The 18,043-nt window shown below is 41.4% G+C and overlaps 3 protein-coding genes and 1 long non-coding RNA gene across 6 annotated transcripts; 2 read left to right on the top strand and 2 right to left on the bottom strand.

The window, feature by feature from the left end:
* Nucleotides 1-199: 199 nt before the first annotated feature.
* LOC115683732 (auxin-induced protein 15A-like) lies at nt 200-929 on the bottom strand. The gene has a single exon (XM_030608328.2). The coding sequence runs from the start codon at nt 814-816 to the stop codon at nt 391-393; it is 426 nt and encodes a 141-aa protein (XP_030464188.2). The 5' UTR covers nt 817-929; the 3' UTR covers nt 200-390.
* A 747-nt stretch (nt 930-1,676) lies between these two features.
* On the top strand, nt 1,677-5,460 carry LOC115683737 (probable complex I intermediate-associated protein 30). Of its 2 annotated transcripts, XM_030608338.2 has the most exons (8): nt 1,683-2,140; nt 2,244-2,320; nt 3,484-3,597; nt 3,837-3,887; nt 3,987-4,078; nt 4,226-4,306; nt 4,431-4,529; nt 4,962-5,460. In XM_030608338.2, exons 2-8 carry the CDS (start codon nt 2,269-2,271, stop codon nt 5,148-5,150), a joined length of 678 nt encoding a protein of 225 aa, XP_030464198.2. In that variant the 5' UTR covers nt 1,683-2,140; nt 2,244-2,268; the 3' UTR covers nt 5,151-5,460. The 2 variants fall into 2 exon arrangements, with proteins under 2 accessions (XP_056176207.1, XP_030464198.2); XM_056320232.1 differs by lacking the exon at nt 4,431-4,529 and having other exon boundaries at nt 1,677-2,140.
* A 4,702-nt stretch (nt 5,461-10,162) lies between these two features.
* On the top strand, nt 10,163-13,204 carry LOC115683744 (uncharacterized). 2 transcript variants are annotated; one of them, XM_030608346.2, is made up of 6 exons: nt 10,163-10,754; nt 11,100-11,193; nt 11,322-11,395; nt 11,716-11,772; nt 11,855-12,106; nt 12,688-13,204. In XM_030608346.2, exons 1-6 carry the CDS (start codon nt 10,638-10,640, stop codon nt 12,838-12,840), a joined length of 747 nt encoding a protein of 248 aa, XP_030464206.2. In that variant the 5' UTR covers nt 10,163-10,637; the 3' UTR covers nt 12,841-13,204. The 2 variants fall into 2 exon arrangements, with proteins under 2 accessions (XP_030464206.2, XP_030464207.2); XM_030608347.2 differs by having other exon boundaries at nt 12,684-13,204.
* Nucleotides 13,205-16,671: 3,467 nt separating this feature from the next.
* Nucleotides 16,672-17,504, bottom strand: LOC130140674 (uncharacterized). Its single transcript, XR_008818654.1, has 3 exons — nt 17,371-17,504; nt 17,197-17,264; nt 16,672-17,120 (listed from the first exon to the last, which is right to left on the bottom strand). It is a non-coding gene; the product is annotated as an uncharacterized LOC130140674 (long non-coding RNA).
* Nucleotides 17,505-18,043: the final 539 nt, after the last annotated feature.

The raw sequence follows: 18,043 nt of genomic DNA, 5'->3' as shown, positions 1-18,043 counted from the left end.
AAATTGTTGATTGGAGTTTCATCGATTACTCTACACGAATGAATTACTTTCTTATGGTCATGTAAGTCACTGGTCTTCCATGCTCTTGACCATAGAAAAGATCGTCTGTTCATTGGAATCGACGAGTCGAAATAGCGTAATGCGTATTGTAATGTTCACGAGTCGTGTCCGTTCTCCGAGAGATGCGTGCTAGTAGTTGGATATAGCTTATGACCCGTTGTTCTGTACCATTAGCCTCATGAAAAATTTTGAGTAGTTCAGCATAATCTTCTCCATTCCTCTTGTATAATTAGCTATGATACATCCATTTGTATGCATCACTATGAACATGGCCCATGCTAATGGGTTTATGATACGGATAAACAGTGACAACGCGAATCTTCGACCTGGTTAAGCCGGCTTTGCCCTCAAGATCTTCTTCATCTTTGAAGCTCTCGCGACCCAGTCTTCAAAATCATCGGCTGCAAACGGTATCCTCAAAACCCCTTCGCTGTGGAACCCGAATTCCTCGGCCGACTTACGCAGCAGCTGGCCGAAGTCAGCATCCGCGAGAGCTCTGGTGTGGACGATGAACCGCTTCGTATCGTCATTCACTCCCACGCATACCGGAACATATCCTCTCGGGGGCATCCGGGCGCCCTCTAGCCACTTCGCTCGTCGCTGCCCGGCAAGCTTGCTCGGCTTGCTGGCTCTTAATCCCATTGGATTTGTTAACTCAACAAAGCCTGATCTAAGCTCCCCCCATTTGAGCACCGGGACAGACAATATAAGCAAACACAAGGACTGTTGTACTTGGTCTGTCCTTGCATGTCCCATTGGAAGATATTTCTCCACGTTTTTCCCGATAGCGATGCGTTAATCGCATCGAGCCCTATCATCTTACAATAACATTAATCGTGGTCTAATCCCATGCCCATTGTCCCGAGAGCGAGTTTGTATGCCGTGATGACAAAGTCGATTCAATTTGACCTTTGTTTAATCCGGATACTCGAATTTTTTGTCCGACCGCTGTAGCGAACGTGAACATTCGACGCCATTTCTTCATCGATCAGGTGATCGCGATGTGCACACTCTGCTATGATCAACCTATTTCTTTTATTCTCTTCTTGTTTGTCCGACTCTGGAACGCTGGGAGAAATGTAAGGGGGTCCTTTTTTGTCTGCAACTGCAAGGAAGATCCGGACACGTTCAAATGTCTCTCTCTTTGTCCATGGATTAGTCCTGAAGCTGTACTGGTAGATCAAACAGGTACAAAAATGTGTACTCGGATCAAGTTTGCTCGACAATAATTGATAAAATCCCAGGGTTGATGGTAGCGGATTATCATAAACTAATGAGATTTATTGCTAGAAGAAAATCTCACGTTGGCAAATTTATGTGTGAAATGGCCTTAAGCAATCGATCAAAATAATTGAAATAAAATAATTTTCTTTATGTCTGGCATTTTTCAATTTGTTTCTCTATTTTATTTTTAATTTTTTGGCCTTTTTTAGAGCCTAAGCATGTCATGACAAAGGCCAAGTAATAGCTGCTGGCTAGGTGGCGCCCGTTCATTGGTGCTCTTATTGTGCACCTGTACAGTCAACCGCACACAAATCCCTTCTCTTTTTTCTGTGTTTTCCCCATTTTGCCCCTCCAGCTTCTCTCCCTCGCTAACGCACGAGCTGACCGCAAACGGAGTCGATACCGAAGAACAGATAGGGGTTAGAGATGAGCGCCGCCGGGGATTCGCCTCCGACGGCCGAGGGGGTCGCCGGCTACGGGACGGCGAGAGGCGACCGGCGGCGGAGGCACGCTTGATCGTGGATTGGGTGAGGAGCATCCGGTGGGAAGGAATGACGGCCGATATCTAGTGACGACGAGCCATGTGAAGTCGTAAGCTTACGTCGTCGTTTCAGGGTGCAAACTGATTGACATACACGTGTGTCTCCGAGCCGCTCCCAGTCGCAGAGAGTGTATAACCTCGCCGCCGAGCTTCCACCCAGTTCCCACAGCGATCGGCCGGCGGCGGCGGCTGCTCCGATACCCGCGACTGCGAAGCGCTGAGCCGCCTCATCACTCCGATCGACCGGCTTCCCTCTCCCTCTCTCTCTCTCTGCGTGCTTCTTCGATCAGTTCGAAGTCATTTTCTTCCTATACGGTTCGTCATTGTGCTAGGTTTTTCTGGATAGACAAAGCTTTCAATTCACGCGAGCGGCCTTTCATGTTCCAGATGATGATCTTGCTTCCCTTTCTTGATTTAGGACAAAATTTTGGGGAAGAGCGAAAATGTCTAGGTTGCGAGCGCTGTGGCAGGCCTCTCTAAACGCCACGAAGAGAGGTACTTGTGGTGTTCTTCGTATTCATCGAAACTTGGTCAGATTTGTTGGTGCAGTCCTCAGGCCTTGTGTCATCGTCAGTGGTGTGATTTACATGTTGAAGCTTTAGATATGACATGAGTGTTGTTTGCTGCTATTTTAATTACGTTGTGGAATGAAGAAATGTTTCGGTATGATTGATTGGTGACTAGCAGTATATTCGGGGGGGATTTCTTTGGTAAGGGAAAGGCCATGGCAATAGTGCTTGAGGGTTAGCTTCCTCTATAGAGACATAAGGATACAGATGTGGGCTCATTTCTAAGGCTGGGTCATCATGGTGACTTGGGCTAATTCATTTTTGCAATGGGTTGGAACGTGTCGATGAATTCTTTGTTCAGTTTCAGTTTCTATTAGTCCGTCAGTCTCGGCTGAGATATAAATGAAAAATTTTCATCAGCTGTGACCCCAAAGGCATCCAATTCTAGTGGTATGATTCTTTGGCTGGCTGGTATTTACCATTTCCTTTGTATTTAGCTCTTCGTGATGAGTCAGTTTATTATTTTTTTGTGCCAGACTTTTTGAGTAAGTATTCGGGGAATGCTATAAAAGAGCATTTCTTAGCCGGAGTCCGTTGCTGGATGATATTGTTCAGACATGGATTTTGTAACCTTCATCAAGCATGACAGTGGATTCCCTCTCTTCTCTGATTGTATAATAAAACATCATCTAATCGTGATATGAATTGCCATGTTTAAAGTTGTTGCATAGTAAATTTACTTTGTTATTTACTGGAGCATTTATTATTGCATCAGCAGCATAATGGTGGTCACTGGAAAAGGAGTTGATGCGAATATCCTTGATGTGTTTCTCTCTTTGCATGACTTGAAAATGTCCTTTCGAATAACAATCTGCTTCCCTGGTCATAAAATGGGTTTTCCGTCCTTCAGTGGCTTTTTGGCATGTTTTAATTGTCTATCTGCTTGAAGAGAATTTGATCTTTTAATTTTTGGCATTTGTTATTTACTCTCATGTTCAGCATAGTTGGCTGAGGTCTTATACATATATTTTCTGCTCCATAATGGTTTAAACTACTTTTCTAGAAAATAGAAGAGATCGACACTTATGTAATTCATAATTACACTCTCTACCTTTGTTAATTGTTGTGTTGATATTCTCACATGTGCAGCTCTCACATGGAATGTTGATGACTTGATACCTCCAAGCGAGAAAAGCATATTTAATTTCAACTCAAAGGAAGAGTTGAAAAGGTGGCATCTCTACTCAGATTCTGAATATGGGGGTATGCATGTGTTTTAGATAATATTCAGTTGGTGGATCAGACAGTTTACCAAACAAATGAAAAGAAAATGAGGTTAAACAGGAAATAAACGACCGGTATTTTGCACACTTAGAGTATATCGATTCAATTTTGTGTTTCTCTAGATGGAAAGACCACTTTCCCATCATGTTGTACTGGCAAATGGTGATTTGACTTTTCATCTCATTAATAATATCTTTACCACTATTGTGACTTTTCAGGGCTATCGTCTGCCTCTTTGGAGATCAATAATGTTGGGAATGGACTAAAGGGTATTGCTCAGTAATTATTCCTATAGTGACTATATTGGCATAATGACTCATGATGATTTGAGTTCTGAACACTCAATAGCTTCCCGGTTTCTTGCATAGGAATTTTTTCTGGCCACCTCTCACTGGATGTTGCGGAGGATTCAAAATGGAATATCAGAAGGGGTGGCTTTTGTGGAATGCGGTCCAAGAAGGTTAGTGATTTTTGCATGTTCTAGTAGGATATTGTTCATTGCTGGCACTAACAAGTTAATTTCCATGTCTTACTGAGTGTTTCTTTAATTCTTCCCAGCATCAGTATTTAGCTAGTTTCCTTGTTCAATTTTTTTTCCCTTCTGCAGTTTGATGGCTTCATCGATTTGGATGCATATGATTCCATAGCTCTAAAGCTTAAAGGAGATGGTAGATGCTACATATCCACTGTAAGTATCTATCTATCCTCATTTCAGCTTTTATAAGAGTGGTTGTCCTCTGGTTTCCCCTTTATTTTGAACATTTTAGCTGGCGTACAACTTGCTTTTCTGATATAGTTGACCTCTGATCTAGATCTACACGGAGAATTGGGTGAACTCACCTGGACAGCATGAAGATAATTCATGGCAGGCTTTTGTCTTTGTGCCGAAAGACAATTGGTATATTGCAAAGGCAAGTCTTGTCATTGTTAGTACGGGGGTTAAGCAAGTCGAGCTTCGGTATCTTATTAGTAGCTCGACTCATTTAGACCTTTATTTTGGAATACTATTTTCCGTCAAGCCTGAAATATTGGTCCTTCCTGTTTTCCGTCATTCTTGTTATATTGGTCGTTTCTGAATTCAAATCGTCACAGCAAACTGATGGTGATCTCTTTTCTATTCACCATCAAGAGTATCTCATCGATGAGCATTTGAGGATTCCTTCTTCTCGAATGGGTTGGTCCTTATGCTCGTTTCTGCCGCTGAAGATTTTTTTAGGCTTTATTACTTTGGTTGAAACTTGAACCGACTAGTAAAAAAGGACAACATGCATAATTACGCATTATGTGTATCAGCTCATATGTGAGAAAGCTTTTTGAATCCGTGGATTTCATGGCCTTTTCAGATTCCTCTTGCCCGATATTTGCCAACTTGGAGAGGGAATGTCATAGACGCAGAGTTGGAAATGAATCCATCTCGAATCCTTGGCATGTCACTGTCTGTTAATGCGGAAGGTGGAGTCCCCGGCGCGAAATCTGGGCCCGGTGATTTCAGAGTCGAACTCGAATGGATCAAGGCGCTGAGGACAGAGTGAGCATCTGTACATTACGTTGGCGGGAATTAAGTCCATTTTCCTAAAGTTTCGATCGAGCTTGATGGTGCGGTTTTCTAATCTTTGCTAGCAATTCAAAATTTTGTTCCTTTTCAATCGTGTGTTCTTGAGAAGCTTTGGATATGGCGAAAAGGCTCAGTTCTTTCTTTCTGCACCAGCACACCATGTTTTCATGTACGTTGAGTACGTTGGAGGAGTGTCAAAGAGCCTCTTCCAAGTCCCAACGGTGCACAACACAGATATTTCCTAGATGCTTTTTGCTTGTTAGTTATAAAAGATTTATGTTACTATATGCATCCTGTATTGATTGGATCGGGAACGGAACTGGGTTGGACTGACTCGAACCTCATAAGAAATCTGAGATTTCTTGATCAGGGTCGAGTCTAGAAAGTTGCACGGTCGGGGACCGCCCCGCGGCTGACCGCAGCGACCCGACAAAGAAAAAAATAAAATTAAATAAATTAAAAAATAAAATAAAAAAAAAATGATGAAAAAGTTGTTAGGGTGCTAAGTGCCGGATTAATTTGTTTTTCGGTCCGTAAGAATCTTGAAGTGCCTGAACCTATTGACCAAATATTGCATGCACCGAGAACATGCGGGCCAATTCTATCTCAGCCATTAGAAGTTACCGGCCCATACCATTAAAGCAGGTCCTCTGTGTGCCCACAATATCCAATAACTAAGATGAAGTGGGCTTATATGACCGGTATATATAGTAGGGGAAGTACTTGTATTTGTTCAATTCAAGTACGACTAGCTGATGTCCATTGATGAACCACACCACACAGTCCATTGATGTCACTCTTAGGTCAATGAGTACGCACTGTTGAATCTTCCAGCTGGACTTAGCTGGGCCTTAGCGTGCTCAGACCCACCAAAATAAAAACCAAAAGGACCAAATGGCGGTAGACGACAAAAGAGCAATCAGATGGATTGTGCATATCAATCAAACCCTAAAGAAGAAATCCCAAATTGGGTCTTTCACTGTCAACCCCCACTAAACTTTACACACCCACGTGACGGTTCTCACTCAAATGGCCCGCCCTCTCCAGCCCGCAACTTGCAGCCCTAATGGTGATGATTAGCATAACACGAAAGTCAATCAAAGCTGGCGTCCGTACGTCTCACGAATTCCCTCCGGGGTTCATCTCCACCCTGACTCTTCTTCAATCCAAGTTAGCTACGCACCCACTTTTCGCAAGTTGCTGTCCGCCCGCAAGCGGGTGTTCCTGGAAAGTCATCCCACTTTGAGATATCACATAGGTTGGAACACACATCTACACTTAACACAAACTGCATAGATCCATTGATATGCGTCGGAATGGGTATAAAGTCTTGGATTGGACATGTTTGACGAGAGGCCTAACATGCGACGGCGGCTGCATATGTCGAAAATGGACCCAGGAATGGACTAAGCATGAGGCATCAAATCAATCTCTATATTCATCCATACATATGTATCTGTATGTACAATGCGTAGGGCCTAGGAACTTTATGGAAGGGAATCTATAGCTGACGCGGACAAATCACTTTCTAACAAAACCGCACTGAAACTATCTCACCGGAGAGGGCCTGCACTTGGACTTGCGGCACAGCCCCCAAGTTCCATGCGTGCCACTATTTTATTCATGTGGCGTCTACTTGCACGACATTTCCAGATGCTAAGGCACCATCCTCTTATATAAAGCCATGGATGCTTCTCGCATCAATCGATCCATTCCTATCCCCCCCCCCCCCCGGAAGCCAAATTGCATTATAGAAAATTACACATCGATATCGATCCCAATCCCTAAAAAAAAGAAATCGACGATGACCGCCAGCCACACGTCCTCGAACAGCATGGCCGCTTGGCCATCAAAAGGGTTACAGAAAAGGCCGAATTTAGCGGCGGAAATGGGAATTTGGGGCATGATATTTTTGTACGTTTGAGTGGTTCGGACATATCATTGGAGGAGGTTCGTTTGGCCTAAACCCAAAAGGGTTTCCTTGGCTTTAGGGATGGCGCTTTGTCACATACCCGCCCCCCAACCCCCCCACCAATGTCCCTTTGGCTTTTTTGTTGGGTCATTGTCCTTTCGAAAGCAAAATGAATGGCCGAATGTGGCCAAGAGCTTTGATTTTTGAGAAGCTTGCGGCACGTGATCTTGTGGAAATCCCAAGGCAAGATTGCCCCCCAATTCACGTGGCCTTGTGTTTTTTCCTCTTTTCCTCTCCCTTTTTTGTTTTGAATTTTTGGTTTTTGGGTTGGCCTTTGGACCACATGAGAGAGCTAGAAGTCACATGGGTGGCTACTAGGTAATAGAGACTATGACAAATTGTGATTTCTTGATTTTACATTTCGACCCTCCTTATTCGAGAAAACCACCCCAATAAGGGCACAATGGAGATGGGCTAGAGTTTGAGAATCAAAAGCAAAGATTTGGTCTTTTGTAACTTATGAATTCACTGTGAAAAAGAAAAAAATCCAATCACCAAGATAAAAAGGAAAAATAAAATAACGGAATAAGTGTACTGAATATCTTAAAACTTATTACGAAAGTGCAATTGAGTCCTAATACATTCAAAAGGTATAATCAAGTCCTAAAACTTGTCATGAAAATACAATCGGGTTCTGAAGCTTTCAAAAAGTGCAATTAAATCCTAAAACTTGTCATGAAAGTGCAATCGAATCCTAAAATTTTCAAAAAATTGCAATCAAAGGAATCTCATACAAGTTTTTGGATTTGATTGCACTTTTTGAAAGTTTTAGGATTCGATTATACTTTCGTGACAAGTTTTAGAATTTAATTGCACTTTTTTGAAAATTTTAGTACTCAATTTTATTTTCTTGATAAGTTTTAGGACGTCCAATGAGATAAACTAGTCCGTTGATTTTTTTTTTCTAAATAATTTAATTTTTTTTATCATTTTAATAACGAAGGTCGGCGACTAGAAAATGGACCTCAGGATATCACTCGATAAATGCGGGTATAAACGTGGGATGGAGAACAAAAATGCATTGACATGCGAACGAGGCACATGATCGGAATAGAAATCGTATCTTGCTATCCAATGGAATCTCCCAATCAAATTCAGGGTTGATAATGAAATGATGAGAAGAAACCGAGGACATAATTAAGTGGGGCGGAAAGATAAAATATAAATTAATGTTGCTAGTTCCATAAAAAGTAAAAAGATGGGGCACCTAAAAGAGAGAAAGCAAAATGAAGAATGATTGGTGTGATAGGGCCAATCAAATTGATGTAAAGACTGAGGCTGGACCAGACTAATAGACGCCAAACAAAAAAAAATTAATTAATACAACAAAAAATATCAAACTGATATATTTATATCGTATTTAACTCAAATTAATTTTTGTATCAGAAAAAAAATCGTAAATGAGTATATCTGTGACACTCTTACTCCAAACTAATTATTGTGTCATAAACAGATCCTAAATTGGTATACTTATGATAAATTTACCAAAATTTTACGGTGAAACTAGGGATTTTAATAGACTTTTGAAGAGTAAGATAACTCTTATGACATAATTAGATATTTTAGCAGAATTCCTAATCTCAATTCATTTTCTTCATACCTGGCCTCCCTAATATGATATTATTTAGAAAACCCATTTTTATGTTAAATTTCAACGTTTAATCCACATTATAGGCTGACCATCCGAATTGTGTTTCCATGTGTGTTTTCGCGCAAGCAATTTAAAAGGGATATTGGACGAAAGTTAACGGATGGTAAATTTATCACGAGTTTACTAATTTGGGATATTTTGTGACACGAAAATTAGCATGGGATAAATGTTGCGCCAATTTAACACTTTAAAAATTTCTGTGACGCGAAAATTAATTCGAGATAAATATAAAACGGGTGTATTGGTCTCGTGTTAGACCTTTGAAAACCAAACAGTCTTGCCCGTCATCATCATTGAGCTTTAGGAATAAAATAATCAATTCCGAGTCATCATTTTGTGGTCACTAAAATTAAAATATTTCAGCTAAATCTTCATCAATCTCCCATGGCGTATACTTTACAATGTCGGGTCCAAAAGACATTCCATGGTGGTCTGCAGCTGCACAAGAAGCAAGCAGCAGCGTGGCCAGAGACAACGAAATTAATATTAATCAATTGACCACAAATTTGTGTTCATCGTCTTATATTAAAATATCCCAAAAGGGCATTATTGAAAAGATTGGGCCAATGAGGGATGTGATTTGTGAAGCCACTTATCAAATATAAGGAATAAATCTCTCTGCATCTTGAATTTGTGACATTTGAGTTAGGTGTAAACATTCTTTACATAATTCTAGAAGTTAATGCCATTTTTCCAGGCATTACAATTTAGCAAACACGAATTTTTGGCAATGACAAAGTTAGCCAAAGAAAAGCAAGTGCTTTTTAAGAAAATATGTCGTCTACGTATGCGTCAGTAGTAATCCAGGCCAAATCTCAAGATATCCTAACTTTTCAAATGATCCAGAAAACTCGTGGACTTCATCAATGTGTCCAAGGTTTGGTCAATCTTATCATTCTTCGAACGGGCCAATGCCGGGGCATTGCCCCGGCACCGCCCCTTGCCCGGAGGGGTCGAGTCGTGCCATGTCCGGGTCGACATGGCCCGGTGGCCATTGCTAGAAACGAAGAACAGGGAGTGGCAGTGCTGAAAAATCTTCCCAAAAAAGTGGGGGATTCTCTTTTCCTACCGCGGGCCAAGCAGCAACCTTTTGTCCCTCCCATGAACGAAAAAGGCCATGGCTGCTCCTGGGTGGGGACCGGCCTTCGCCACTGCTGCTTCTGTTGCCGTCAATCGTTTTTTGACAGACAGAACCTTCTGGAGTGGAGAGACATCATCTTCCGATGATGATGATGACGCCGATGATGGAAAAATATCTGCCTCCACATCCAATCTCAGCCCTCCATCTTGGAAAGCCGCCCACAAAAAAACAACCCTGATCTCACCACACGCGTTCACCAACTTGTTATAATATAACGAGAACCAGCAACTTGGCCAGAAGAACAAGGCAGTACAACATTGACACGGCCCCTTTTGACTCCGTTTCGCACCAAACTGTAACTTATATAAATGGCCCCGTCTCTAGAGCCTTCTTAGACCCCTCATCCTTCATCAGAGGCTGATCATCATCGTAATCATCATCATCATCAGCCCCTTCTTCTTTTCAGCCAAATTTTATTCTGGGACATCCTCGCTTTCACCTCCTCTTTACCTCCAGGAGACAATGCTAGAGCCTAGAGGTTCCGTGCGGGATTGTTTCGTCGTTTTGCCTTCGAACTCGGTCACCCATTTTCGTCATACGAACATGGGTTCGGAGTTAAATTCGTCGACATAGCAATTGCGAGCTTTTGTCATTGGGGCCTTGGTGGATTCGGAAAGGACGGATTTTTTTTGTTGAATTTTCTTGGGTTTGGATCAAAGAGAGGAAGAAGCGAAGGCGTAGATTGAAGTGAAGAGAATCAATGGCGAGTGGAAGAGAAGAGAAGAAGAAGAAGGCGAAGGATTTGTACGCGGTTCTGGGGTTGAACAAGGAATGCACGGCTTCAGAGCTGAGGGACGCGTATAAGAAACTCGCTCTGGTTAGAATTCCAACCATCTTTTCATGCTTTTCTGCTTTCGAACTAAATGGGCTCTTCTAATGATAACTTAAGATGCAAGAAACAAGATCCTGGAATACTCAAAATCATTCTTCATCGTATTCCCATCCCAGTGAAGAAGCCAAGTATGGTGATTTGGCAAAACAGAAACATCCCTCCAACCATTTTCCCAGTTGAATTATTGTTCTGAAGTGAATTGTTGTCTGATGTATACTTGAATAAAAGGAGAAACTTTTTGGGTGAATTTGATTTGGAACTTCGAAAATGAACAAAAGATTTGGCCAAAACTAAACAAGCTTATAATTTTTCATCTTGGGTTGGAATTAGAGGTGGCACCCAGATCGATGTTCAGCTTCGGGAAGCTCCAAGACCGTGGAAGAGTCCAAGAAGAAATTCCAGGCTATTCAGCAAGCCTATTCGGGTAGATAATCCTGTTTTTTCAACTGTCCATCTATATGATCTCTTACGCTTTTCGCACTTTGCAATAAGAACTGGGGATCGAGGAAATGAGGAGCTTTTTCTTTCTGTTCTGGATATTTGTTGGAACAGTGTTATCTGACGCGGACAAGAGGTTCTTGTACGACGTAGGAGTCTACAACGACGACGACGACGGCGATGACCTCGTAAGCAGCCCCCACTTCTCTGCCCCGCGGCGGCCTATTCTTTCTCTTCTCCGGCACCTTCACGTCTTATCATCACGAGCTTGACTGGTTCTCCTCCTCTCACACCTTAGTCCCCCCCCTCGTTTGACTTATTCGCAATATGTGGTTGTGGTGGGCCACGTAATGTTTGTTTGGGGAGTTTATATGCGCACCGAAGGAGGGTGTTCCTTCTGAGAATTTGGTAATGTACTGTGGGTTGAATCTTTCACATCGGCAGAGTAAGAGCTCCGAAAAACTTGCATTGTGATTAATGGAGTGCATTTTGAATGGCCTCGTGGCAGGGGATGGGCGAGTTCTTGAGCGAGATGGCCGTTATGATGAGCCAAACCCAGTCCGGTGTATGTTCTCTTTGAATTTTGAATTGGTCGAGCGATGTGCTTAGTTACACGAGTCTGGTTTGAGCGATATGAATGCGTGCAGGAAAATGGGGAGGAGACATTGGAGGAACTTCACGACCTGTTCAATGAAATGTTTCAGGCCGACATCGAGGCGTTCGCTTCCGACTCCCACACTCTGACCCCTAACGCGTGTTCGACTTCGTCCTCGTCTTCGTACTTCTCTTACCGAGCGAGCTCCGGCTCAAGTAATAAGCGGGTTGCCCCGGACATCAGTAGAGTCAAGGCGGAGGGCTCGTCTGGCTTCGATGCCCACTTCCAGAGTTTTTGTTTTGGGGTAAGTTCTCTCGCTCGCATGCGTGTGCCGGCCTTCGCTGTGCAAATCTTAAAGTAAGCTGCTTGAGCACGATTGGATTGCCTTGGAGTGCCAATCAACTTGGTTTTTACTAGCGTATTGATTAGTGTCATCTTTCGAGAGAGTTTAGCTAATGTCACTAGACAAGATGGCCCATATGCCTAATGCGGCTGTTTCGCTGATGTTTTGTTTCATTGCTTTCTCTTGAAATGCATCGCGGAGGTATGCGTTTAGGATTACGGTTACGCTTGAGGGACAAAATGAAGGTTAGATTCATCATATGTCATTGCAAGAAGAGAGTAAGTCCTCGTACTCAGTAATCTGTAGTGTCTTGATGATTCTCTCTGCTTTCTCTTTTTCATTTGCAAGCGCGAAATGACTGTAGATGATCAGTACGGTGTCTGTTAATGTTCGCGTCAATGTTAGCATGAGGTTATTAATCTCTTCATCCACATATGCTATGATCACTTAAAATTATGTTGGGGTGAATGTACCTCGAGCTAGTGAAAACCGATGCGGCTCTTTCTTAGGCTGATGAAATCACTTGTGTGCAATGAAGACAGATGGAGCAGGAGGAAGAAATCAGGATAGGAAAGGGGGTCGCAGGAAGAATCGCCGTAGCAACCAGCGGCAGTAGGCGGAGGCAGGGCAGGAAAAGGAAGATCTCGTCTGGCGACGTCTCGTTGCACGACTTTTACGCTGTCTCTGCTGAATGACAGTAAGCGCCAATTCGCCGTTGCCAATAATCTCTGTCCAGAAATTCAAGGCCAGCTTTTAGCACGTCGAACATGAAGTTCAGAGCTTACAGGCAACTGCGAGTGGAATTTCGATCCATGGTGGGAGTGGAAAGAGTGTTTTTGTGCGTGATCCATTTTAGGTCTGCGTTGAGACGAAGGAATGTCTTTAGGATTGCATTAGATTGTGTATGATCCATTTGAGATTTGCGTCGAGACGAAGGAATTTCTTTAGAATCGCGTTAGTCACGACGTGCTTTGTAATCTTGTGATGGTGGCTGTTCTCCTAATCAATGTTTATTGGCTTAGTAGCACTCACGCTACTGAGAAGTTCCATTTCCTGGAAGATCTGGCTTCTCACCTGAAGTTGCATCACCTTGAGTACTTTATTTCACAACCTGATTTATGGTAATATCCGAGTGAAACATGGGATCTAAAGATAGAAGAGCAGAGCCTAGACTATGTTAGTAACGTGGTAATTCTTTGTATTATATGTAAAAAGTTTCAAGATAATCTGGAGATAAAGATCAATTGTAAGGTCTGAGATGACCCAAAAAGCACTTAGAAAGAAGGAAAGAAAAATATCAATAATGCTTGCCAGCATTTTTAGCCAAAAAAAAAGGAAAATGATTAATTTTTCATTTGTTTTGTTTGAAAAAATATTTTTTTAAAAAAAATTGTATGTATTGATTAAAATAATTAGTCAATAAAAATATTTTCGTTATTATTTATATTTAAATATTTTTGTGAACGATGAAAATATTTTTCATCGATATATTTTTACAAGCGATCATATTCAGAAAATATTTTTTAAATAATTTATATTTCGAGAAACAAATGCAGTGGACTCATATTACACGGATATTTTATGATGTCAAAAGACATGTGTGGAGTATTAAAGCAGTCTCCTTTTGTCATACTTTACCGTCACTGATTGGGTTAGACTTAATTTAATAGAACGAGCCTTTCGAGACTCGAAGTGGGTCCTCGAGCTCGACTCGAAAAAAAGTTCAATTCTTAAGCTTTTTGGCTTGACTTTCGAGGTGCTCGTGAAGACCCCACTTGATTTTAAAAGTTATTTAATTCATCTCTTTCTAGTTTAAAGGAGGATATGCACACAAGTCCCATAGTCCCATAGCTCCCCATGCAAGTTGCTATGAAAATTGAAGTAGGTAGGTCCCTGGCATTTCACTTTCAATCCATGGCCTCATCGGACCATCAATTTTGGGCCAACTTGAGCTCATTGTGGAAGATGCACAACTTGCACCGACTTTTGTCTAATCATTGTGAATTCGAATGATGCGGCGGACAATTTCAACTCTAGGCATGCATTCTTCGTTCGAGACCTGAGTTCGAATTGTCACACTCGAACATTTTCTAGGGCTTTCCCTAGAGGAAGCACAGACATATAAGTTCTTTAGTAACTATTTAGTAAGTGCGAGATTGGGCAGTTTGCACTCGCAAGGAAAGATCGGTCGGGTGCTCAAAAGGAGGAAAAACAATTCTTCAAGGTGTTGATGATGATCCTTCTTGGGCAAACCGTCTTATAATTTTTAATTCCGGAGAGATCAATTAAAGCTCCCGTGTCCGACAGGAATGGGGTCGAAATCGAGAAATATATAGTATCCCATGATGGAAGGGTCAATTTCTATTTGATTAAACACATTTGAAAATGGAGTGCATAGAATATGGTTTTTTAGCCAGCCAAAAGTGGCAATCTTTGACTAGGTCTCAAACACTGGCAAACGACCTCAATTTGCTTCAACAGCAGCAAAACTATGCCATGAGGAAAATATTGAAACAAGTTGTTGACAAAATAACATGAGACCGTGTTAAAAAGGAAAGCCCACTTTCCTTGGATCCGAAAGAGAGTACTTGGGTCCTCTCAGTAACGAAAAAGTGAATCATGCCTGAATCTAATTGGGGTTCGCAATGGTGAAGGATCTGTTAAGACCCTATGAATTGATTGAAACCTCATATTCCTTGTGTTATCTAGACTGCTTTATTCTTCAGAAATATCTAAAAAAGAAATCCACCAATCAAAGCAGAAAAATAAAAGATTCTACATTAAGATTTGATCATATTATAAAAGTCTCACGAGTATAATGCATTTGCTGCAAGTTGATACAAAAATATGTCCAGGAAATGCATTGGGATTTGGTTAAAACGTGGGTGGAAATCATGATGTCTTGTGATGCATAAAAACAGAAAGAATAAAGATCGTTTTCTGATTTTTCTGTATTGTGCCGCAACTTTTTTACCAGGAAAAACCCATTTTTTTCTCTCCCTCTAAACAGTTTTTTTTTTTTATCTCACTCATCTCTTTTGTGTACATACATGTGCGGTGTTCGTAAGAATCGAACCCGAGATCTAATACTCTTCGGCCTCACCTCCCAATCCCTTTACCAAGAATTCTGCATGCCTCATGGCTAAATGGAGATTGTGACTGTGTTGAAAGCGATTATTTGGTTAATGAATATGAATACGACGTGGAATTTCGAGTTTAGATCGAGGACATCTTTCCTATGTTAAGGTTATTGTGAATATGGTAAATATCGGTTGGATTCATGTAGTTCTCTCGCGCGAGTTTGCACCTGTTGAATAGACATTTCACGTGATGATCCAAGTGTTGCACATAGAACGACATTGTAATTGTTGAGCATTTATAGCAGAAACTCGATACTTTCATGTTTATCTGAGGAGATCGCCAAAGGAGAGTTCATGTCCGAGTCCTTCAATATATCCATTTGACTCAACTTCATTTAAAAAACTTAAACCAATGAGTTATGAACTAATTAAGATATATTAACTATCCCTCACGTGTGAGTTCAATGTTAGGTCTGCTCATTTTTAATTCAGCTCAACTATCCCTCTAACAAGATATCTCAATCTGAGTTTCTAACGCCTACCTTTGTCCTTAGTCTCTTTTGTCATATTAAACCATGAAGGCTGCAATCGGGACTGCGCTGGTTATGAAATTCATTTTTTTTGAGATATTCACTGAACATCAATAAACTATTAGCTCTCATACCATTATATAAAGTTCCAGTAGAAACTCGATATCTTCACTCGGGAGAATCACTAAGAGGGAAGTTTAAGTCCAAGCACGTCAACATATTTAGTTAGACTCGGCTTCATTCAAAATCTTAAATTAATGAGTTATGAATCAATTATGATATATTAACCACACCGCATCGAACCACACTACACCAATTTTTTGATATGGGATTTTTCTAATGCAATTCATGTGTGCATCCTCACAATAATTTTACTTTTATTCGGAAACATCATTCGGAGAGAAATCAAACGGAGGTGATTGGCCCATGATCCAAAATGGTAGCTGGGTGGAGTGACGATGAATCAATTTATGACTAACCAACTAAATTGAAAAGAAAACTGCGTCTTTTTGGTGGAAAAATGGTGAAACACAAGCTGGACTACATTGGAGGAAATGGGATGTTCTGAAACGAAGAAAGGATAATGGAGGACTTGGATTCAGGGGTCTAATGGCTTTTAATGGGGCTATGTTGGGAAAACAAGCATGGCGAATTACCCAAAACCCTTCCTCATTATGGACTCAAGTATTGAAAGGGTTGTTTTTCCCTAATTGTGATTTCTGGCATGCGGGGAAAGGGACTCGTCCATCATGGGGGTGGCTTAGTGTTCTGATGGGGAGAGCCTCTATCCATCCTTCCATTATGTGGTCTGTGGGCAATGGGAAACAGATTAACATTAGAGAAGACAAATGGCTTCATAGGGGAGTTATTGGGGGTCCACCTAATCGTGAGGAGCCTAAGAGCGTAGCTGAGTTAATTTTGTAGGAGGAGTCGAAGTGGAATGAATCGATGCTACAGCAGCTTTTTGATGAACAGATTATCGATGAAATTCTTGCAATCCCACTGAGGTCACATGACACTGAAGACAAACTGGTTTGGTTAAATACCAAATCAGGATCCTATACAGTCAAGAGTGGCTATAATAGAAATAGAGACCTTGCATTGAAACCAAACCCAAATTAGGCTTCTTCTTCATTTCAAACCCCCGAAGCATTGCGGACAAAAATTTGGAAGGCAAACACAGAACCGAAGATCATATTTTTCCTATGGGCGATATGTCAAAATGCATTACCAACAAAGGTAAATCTATTCAGAAGAAGTATTGTACCAGAACCGATGTGTGAGCTATGTCACCAACATCCCGAAACTATTGAGCATCTTTTTCTCCTCTGTCCATGGACGAAACAAGTCTGGTCCAATCCTTCACTGCAAATCAAGTTTCCCAATCAAGGTCTCCCAAGAATTGAAGAATGGCTCTGGAATTTTAGCGTCACAACTATACCTTTTGAGCTACTTGCGACTGTCCTTTGGCTTATTTGGAAATCAAGGAACAATTTCATATTCCGAAGACTGAAACCAAACCCAAATCAGCTGGTGAATTCAGCTCAGTTGAAGCAAAATGAAGCACGAGGAAGCAATTTAGGAAAAGGAAAAGCTGTTGAAGGCCAACACTTACCTCAAATTTGGCGAAATCCGCAACAGGGAGTCCTAAACATCAATATTGATGCTTCCTTTATTGAAGGTTCAACGTCGGGGATAGTAGCTGCTGTGATGTGAGATAGCTATGGAAGAATGGTAGATGGTTTTGCAAAAACAGCTCGAGCCGACTCTGCAGCTCGAGCCGAGGTCAGTGCTCTTCTAGAAACGCTAGTCTTCTTCTCTGAATGGGCAAAGGATTGCCTTCTACTAGAGTCGGATAATTTAGACTTGGTTAAAGCTGTCACATGTGAAGATTATTTCAAGTGGGATATACATGTGCTTATCTTGAAAGCCAAAGATCTGTTGGAAAATTTTACTGATATTAAGTTGGCCTTTTGTAATAGAGAGTCCAACAAAGTGATAGACTGGATAGCGAAGGCTCAAAGAAAAAATGTTCTGCCACAGAATTGGAAACTCTACCCCCCTCCCGATCTTTGGAGTCTACTTTGTGTCAATGCTTTGCCGTTGTACTCGCAAGCTAAGTCGTGAGAATTGTATGAATATGGTTCTTCTGATAAAAAAAAAAAAAACTAAAAGTTGTCTCGGTTCATATTATCATCTTGCTCACCGTCGTGCACTTTAGAATTGTGCATCACTTACAGTCCGTTTATTTACAGGAAAAGTATTATTGATAAATTATTTTCCTACTT

This window comes from Syzygium oleosum, unplaced genomic scaffold (assembly GCF_021117445.2).
Source record: "Syzygium oleosum isolate NSW1041296 unplaced genomic scaffold, Sole_v2.1 Sole_v2.20, whole genome shotgun sequence".
In the NCBI taxonomy this organism is placed as follows: domain Eukaryota; kingdom Viridiplantae; phylum Streptophyta; class Magnoliopsida; order Myrtales; family Myrtaceae; genus Syzygium; species Syzygium oleosum.
Note: the sequence above shows the minus strand (reverse complement) of the source record. Positions and strands in the feature narration are given on the sequence as shown.

Excerpts from the sequence above, each read along its gene's own strand:
- LOC115683732 (XM_030608328.2), bottom strand. The coding sequence starts at position 816 with ATGGGACATGCAAGGACAGACCAAGTACAACAGTCCTTGTGTTTGCTT.
- LOC115683737 (XM_030608338.2), top strand. The coding sequence starts at position 2,269 with ATGTCTAGGTTGCGAGCGCTGTGGCAGGCCTCTCTAAACGCCACGAAG. Across the intron at positions 2,321-3,483 it reads TCTAAACGCCACGAAGAGAG|CTCTCACATGGAATGTTGAT; the intron begins GTACTTGTGGTG and ends TCACATGTGCAG. Across the intron at positions 4,530-4,961 it reads ACAATTGGTATATTGCAAAG|ATTCCTCTTGCCCGATATTT; the intron begins GCAAGTCTTGTC and ends TGGCCTTTTCAG.
- LOC115683744 (XM_030608346.2), top strand. The coding sequence starts at position 10,638 with ATGGCGAGTGGAAGAGAAGAGAAGAAGAAGAAGGCGAAGGATTTGTAC. Across the intron at positions 10,755-11,099 it reads CGTATAAGAAACTCGCTCTG|AGGTGGCACCCAGATCGATG; the intron begins GTTAGAATTCCA and ends GGTTGGAATTAG. Across the intron at positions 11,773-11,854 it reads TGAGCCAAACCCAGTCCGGT|GAAAATGGGGAGGAGACATT; the intron begins GTATGTTCTCTT and ends GAATGCGTGCAG.